The sequence below is a fragment of the Gekko japonicus genome, unplaced genomic scaffold, assembly GCF_001447785.1.
Source record: "Gekko japonicus isolate JY-2015 unplaced genomic scaffold, Gekko_japonicus_V1.1 scaffold853, whole genome shotgun sequence".
NCBI lineage: Eukaryota > Metazoa > Chordata > Lepidosauria > Squamata > Gekkonidae > Gekko > Gekko japonicus.
In genome coordinates, this window is record NW_015164210.1 from 348473 (window position 1) to 355406 (window position 6934).

Sequence of the window (6934 nt, forward strand, 5' to 3'; positions counted from 1 at the left end):
GAAGGGTTGCCAGCTCTAGGGTGTGAAATTAGAAGAGGAGGAGGAGGAGGGATATATACCCCACCCTTCACTACCCGAAGGAGAGCGGTTTACAGTCTCCTTTCCCTCACCCTCCCCATCAACAGACACCCTGTGAGGTAGGTGGGGCTGAGAGACAGCTCTTCTGAGAACTGCGCGTGAGAGAACAGCTCTGAGAGAACTTGTGACTGACCCAAGGTCACGCCAGCAGCTGCATGTGGAGGAGCAGGGAATCAAACCCTGTTCTCCCAGATTAGAGTCGGCGCTCCTAACCACTACACAAAACTGGCTCTCAAGTTACTGGAAATCTGGGGGGTGGGGCCTGGGATGGGTGGGATTTGGGAAGGGGAGGGGAGGGATTTCGGTGGGATACAATGCCATAGGCTGTGCTCTCCAAAGCAGCTGCCTTCTCCAGGGGAACTGATCATTGTAGTCTGGAAATCATTCGACCGTAGATTGTGTTCCTGCACTAAGCGAGAGATAGAAACTCTTGAACATGTGTTTCTTTCATGTACTTTCTACTTGGACCTGCGCCGTATATTCATCAAGCCATGATTGAGAAAGTATTCAGGGAAACCTGATAAATGTAAGATTTACTTTCTGCTGACAACCCAGAATCACATAATAATTGAAAGTGTTGCAAGATTTCTGTATGAAGCTTCAAGAAAGCGTTCAGTATTCCTTGCAAATGGAAATGGAGTCTTATGTTCTGCCAATAAAGGTCGATTGATTGATTGATTGATTGACTGATTGATAGTCTGGAAATCATTAGTAATTCTGGAAGGTCTCTAGGCTCCACCTGGAAGTTGGCAACCTTAACCCCCGGCTCCACACAAGGTGGGCAGGCTCAAGCCGCAGGGGAGCCACGGTGCGCCTGCTCCTTCCCTCCCCCTTCCATAGAGGGTCCTTTTCCAGGGCTGTTCTGGTCTCCTGGTTCTCCCTGATGGCCCTTCTGTACAAAGAATGCTAGATCACACACTGTCCCGGTCGGGTTGTCAGGTCCCCCTGGCCACTGGTGAGGGGCGGAGCTTGGGGTGGAGCCTGCGGGGGACAGGGACCTCAATGCCATAGAGTCCACCCTCCAAAGCATCCATTTTCTCGAGGGGAACTGCAGACTGGAGATGAGCTGTAATTCCAGGGAATCCCCAGGCCTGGCATCTCTACGACCCAGTCCCCTTGCCTCAGAAATAACGCTTGGATCAATCCTCCAAGGTGAGGTTCTCAATCCTTAGTTAGAATTTCATTATCCTTTGCTTGTGTGCTTACCTATCTAGATGCAACACAGTTATCAGCCCTGGAGTTGTAAAACATCTTTATTTATCCGTGCTGGTAGGACATTTGGGAATCTCTGACATACTCGGTTTTCTCTCCGCCTCTGTTTCAGGGCCGTCGTGCAAAGCTAGTCTGCATTCGCCGACTCGTACTGGGAAGCATCTCTTTCCTCCGGCTCATGTCCCTGCGTGTTCTAGCCAAGACAGGCCGCATTGCATACCCTTACAGCCACCCCCACTGCCCCAAAAGAAGACGGTCAGCAGAGCTGTCTCGTCGCCTGATGGTTTCTACTGGGGCCCAACCTCACCGGCTAGAGCGGCAATTCCCAGAAGCCCCAAGCTGAACTTCAGTCAGTCAGAAAGCAACGTCTGTATCCGTGAAGAATCTCCGTTCGGCTCCAATTTGGGAATTACCCACCGAACGTTTTCATCTTCCGAGTCGCTGGAAAAAGCCTTCAAAGGATCCCCGTCCCCGTTTCCACTTTCTGGTAAGAACGGCAACGTCTGCTGCCCCCGGGACAGAAATCTGCCGCCTCCTCGTTCCTCCTCCCAACACAACATGGCCGCCCAGGTTCCCTCAGGTTCCAGCCTCCAGCTCCACAACCTCCTCAGCAACATTGATAACAAGGAAGGGGTGTACGCGAAGCTAGGAGGGCTCTACGCAGAGTCCTTGCGCCGCCTCGTCGCGAAATGCGAAGACTGTTTTATGCGCGAGCAGAAGAGCGAGCTGCATTTCTACGAGAACAACTGGTCTCTCTTCAAACTGACCTGCAACAAGCCCTGTTGTGATTCGGGGGATGCCATCTACTACTGCGCCACCTGTGCCAAGGACCCCTCCAGCACCTATGCTGTCAAGGTATGTAGTTGCAAGACACTGTTTTGTAAAGCAGGGGCACCACGGGCTCCTGCTGACAATTTTCCTGGCATCTGCCAAGTTTTTTGAGGTGGTGAGTGGGGGCCATGTGGGGCCTTTTTCTGACTGGCCATTGAATATTTGATTGGCGGTGGAGATTTTTTTAAAACGTTGCTTCGGCAGCAACGGCCACCGCAGCACAAGGATCGTCACTGTGTGACTGAAGGTAAGCTATGGCAGCCATTTTGTGGCTGGCTCCACCTCCTGTGGCAGCCATCTTGTGGCCACACCCACCACCCTGTGTCAGAATTCCAAAAGTTCTTGCCCGCTTAAAAAGGTTGGGAACCCCTTTTGTGCCTTTTTGCTCTGATCTCCTGTGGTCAAGGACTAGGCCAGTCCAATACTCTGTAGGGTGTGCAAGCCCCTCCCCACTAAGGAGTTTCAGGTTTCTCGAAACTCTTTTGGCTTCCCTCAGATGTTTGACTAGTGGAGGACCTACCATATTGGTTTTGAATTTCACCTTAGGCCAAATTCATTATCATCCTAGATATACATGGAATCCTTCATAGAAATGTGGCTAGTCTCATTTGGCTTTCTTTGGAATCCTTCAGAAGTTCTGCCTGAGAGCAAATCTCCAAGTTTACTTGAATTTCACCAGAGGAAATCTGGGGTCAACCTGGAGGTGTTTGGTAAAACATACAGACCCCCCCCCCCCTTGTTTGTTCGTATGGCTTCCTTTGAAATCTGTGGCAGTTCTCAAACAGAAGATTTCAAGAGAAAGTGGCAGTTACCAAACAAAAGAAGGTCAAGGGGAAGGGAGATGTGAGCTGCTCAGATATGTACACGCCAACTAAGATGAGTCCAGATTCAGGTGGGTAGCCATGTTGGTCTGAAGCAGCAGAACAAAGTTTGAGTCCAGTGGCACCTTTAAGACCAACAACTTTTAATTCTGGGTATAAGTTTTTGTGTGTATATCTGAAGAAGTGTGCTTGCACATGAAAGCTTATACCCCGAATTAAACTCTGTTGGTCTTAAAAGTGCCAGTGGACTCAAACTTTGTTCTAAGAGGAGTCCAGTTTGCACAATTACACTGCTTTCTTGAACAATTAGAATGCTTTCTTGCACTTGCTGCCTGCTTGAATTGAAACTTACTACTTAAATGTCTCTTGGTGTCTTGTGTGTCTGCCCATGAACCTAGCAGTCAGTTCTTGTGAACACCTCACAGAGAGATGCTCTGGTCTGCACAGGTGCAGAAGGCAGACAGCCATAATTTGTCTGATGTCAAGTCATTTAAAGATGAAACTGGGAAGTGAACTGTAAGCCGTTCTGTGCGAACAACCCAAGACTGCTGAACTTGAGTTAATTGATGAGTTCAGAACAATGGCCCCACCAGGGCTGAATAGGGACACAGGATTCTTATCTCACTATAGAGGCTAATTTTCCGCCCTTAAGTGTTTCCCCTCTCCTCTGATCAAGCTGATTACAATACACATTGTACCTTTGTGTCCTTTATAAGTATTCTTTACAACACCCCCCACTTTCTGGCTGGAATAAAAAGGCTCTGAGGTCTCTATTCCTACTCCTGTCTGACGAAGGGAGATTTTGCTCTCGAAAGCTTTATATCCTGAGACTCTTGTGGATCTCCCAGGTGCTCCTGGCCTCAAATCCAGCTATACCTAAATTGTGTTCATCCTCAAAGGGCCCCTGCACCACTTTAAATTTCACTTAAGGCATAATCCTGTGCGAACCAAGGAGAAGCCAGAACCTGTTTGAGAAATGTTGCCAGTCAGATGGAATCACCTTTGGCTTTCTTAGAAATGCCTCCGATATTTTGTCTGAGGCGAAACTCCCACTTCACATCCAATTTCACTTCAGGCAAAATATTCATAACATAGCAAGTCTGTCTGTCGGCAGGATCAAACCCCTCAAAACCCAGTACAGACAGCTGCCTAAAGAGATCAGATCTCGGGAATGAAGCTGAGTCTGGAACCGTCTGGCTGAGGCAACTTGAAATCCAAAGTCAGGCCAAGGGTCAGCCTTGAGGAATCACTCTAAGAGCGGCCTAGCAAGGACTGGAGGGAGAGCAGTGTTTTTACCGCGTCTGTTCACCGGCATGGCTCTGTGGCTCCCTTCCCTTTCTTAAGGAGGCTGGAACCCAGCCAAGAGGGCGCAGCTGTGCCCGGTTGCCACAACAACCCTCGCGGCACAGGTGTAAGAGAGCAGGGCTGGGGGCGACAGCACGACTCCCGCTCCCTGTCTGATGACGCGCCAATAGCAGACGGCTCACAAGATCCCTGTAATCCGTGAGATGTTGGTGAAAGAACATTTCGAGGCACAGAACACAGTTCAGTGGGGATTTCTCTTGCATCGGGGCCCATCAAAAGATACAGGCAGTGTGCACAGAGAGCTGGATTTCGTGCTAGAGCTAAATTTATTGTTGTTGTTATGGCTTTTTTTTTCTTTTGGAAAAAGAGGTGCCAGAACTCTCAAGAGGGAAAGGAAGTGTTCGTTCTCTCTCTCTCTCTCTCTCTCTCTCTCTCCGTAAAGACTAGCAAAATATGTGGCAGGGGAGGAGCTTTCGTGAGGCACGGCTCGCTTCTTCAGACACAACCAGTTTCTTTTTAAAAAAAATAAAAATCTGCCCTCAAAGGGTAGAATTTCATTTGTTTTTTCATAACAAACCAAACGTACACACATATAACACAAACGGGGGTATCAAATGCTTACGTTTCCAATAATTGCCTCTTAGATATTCTCTATCTAATACAATATCATGTATCATTATTTTCTATGAGCTCACATTTTTGTATCTTAAAGCCAACATCTGTACCTGCTATCTCAATGTTCTAACCTATACTTTGCTCTAGGGATTACATTTTTAGGTTACAATCATTTGCGCTATTATACCAATTATAGAAGCGCCTCCATGTGTTCTGGAATGTATCGTTTGTGGATCCTCTTATCAACAAAGTCAATTTATCACTTTCCACTGTTTCCATCAGTTTTTGTATATATTCCTGCTTTTTTGGTACATCTTGTGCCTTCCAGTATTTGACATATAGCATTCTTGCCGCTGTAGTAAAGTAGATAATTAAATATCTGTTGCTTTTTTCAAAGTCTTTAGGTAGTATACTCAGCATTACTTCAGGCGTAATGAAGTTTTCAATCTGTATACTGAAAACTCATGAACTTTATAACATTTTTAAAATATTTGGGGGGAAAGAGGTTCTGGAACTCCGCTCCAGCATCCCCCCCCTGAAAAAGAGCCCTGTTTATTATTTATTTAATTTATACCCCGCCCTGTCCCACAAACGGACTCAGTGCAGCATACAACGCAAAATCCATAAAACAATAAAAACAATAAAACAGTAGATGGCACGATAAACAATAGCAACAAACCCCCTGCCTCATGTCAGGTGAATATAGGTACCCCCAGAAAACTCCAGTGCCCAATGGTATTATCTAAAACAACAAGGGACTGGGAAGGCACCATTTTGCAGCTCTTGTTCAGTTCACTGCGAGATTCCCCAAATTTCAGAATCACGAACCTGCCTTATACTGAAGCAGACCTTTGGTCTGTCAAAGTCAATGTTGTCTACTCAGATTGGCAGCAGCTCTGCGGGGTCTCAGGGCAGAGAGCCTGGACAGTCGTTGTCATGTCCCTTGAACAATAGCCTGGCTTCCAGAATATTCATAGGCTAAGCTTTTCCTTCTTTCCAAGGCTGGAAATAAATGGCCCCGGGGGGGGGAGCACTGCTGTTGAATCTTGGTGTGTCGGGGTTCTGGTCAGGGCACAGGAACAGGGCCTGTTATTTTTAAAGAATAATAGCCGCCCTTGTATGTGCCAGTTGGATTTGGTGCAGCTCCCGTTTTATTTCCCTTTCATAGGAGATAGTTCCGGTCGATTGTGCCCCAAGGCCGAATCAAAGGCATACAGTGCTAGGGAATTGCCGAGCTCCCCACAAAGATCTCCTTCGTGCTAATTAACGAGCTTTTTCAGTGGTCACGGAATTCTTCATCAATTCAATGAAGCCGTCTGGTAGAGCTGAATTTTGCAACCCTTAGTTAACTGTGAGATTTAACCTTTTATTTTTTATTTTTACATTTAACACATACGTGCCCATTGTCTCAACATTTCAGGATCACGGCTGCTTTAAAATGAAGAAATTGGACCTCAGATTGGACACTACAGAGCCAGTTTGGTGTAGTGGTTAAGAGCGCAGACTCTAATCTGAGAGAACCGGGTTTGATTCCCCACTCCTTCACATGAAGCCCGCTGGGTGACCTTGGGTCAGTCACAGTTCTCTCAGAGCTCTCTCAGCCCCACCTACCTCACAGGGTGTCTGTTGTGGGGAGAGAAATTGAAGGGATTGTAAGTGGGAAATGAGTCAGTGGGACATGGGTGTGCGTAGGATAGCAGTCTCATTTCCTCAGAGCTTTTCAGGGTGATGTGCAGTTCTATTTTTTATGTATTTACCACAGTGGGGTTTTGGTGACTTTTCCTGCAAAGTAGTGAGGTCTAGGAACATACATTTTGAATTTAAAAAATGCCTGTTTCTGGATCTTAAGAAGGGCAAGTAGAGCAACACGAAATCCGACGGTGACCGCCCTTACCCTCCAACTAGGGTTGCCAACACACCTGGAGGAAAAGTGTCCTGTTCTTTTACTAGAGGCTCAAAGCGTGGAAATGTGCAGCTGAAGTTTTTCACGGTGTGGAGGCGAATAATATCACCTGGTAAATAACACCCCATTAAGCCTCTATTAAAGGGACAGAACATCCCCCATCCTTCCC

General features: G+C 47.1%; 1 protein-coding gene across 1 annotated transcript in view; it reads left to right on the plus strand.

Moving 5' to 3' along the window:
* LOC107108051 (tyrosine-protein kinase SgK223) overlaps positions 1 to 6934 on the plus strand; it is a 95877-nt gene that overhangs the window by 83117 nt on the left and 5826 nt on the right. Inside the window, exon 6 of the mRNA XM_015408435.1 lies at positions 1403 to 2145. Coding sequence (XP_015263921.1) covers positions 1403 to 2145 — 743 coding nt within the window. The remainder of the gene's footprint in view (positions 1 to 1402; positions 2146 to 6934) is intronic.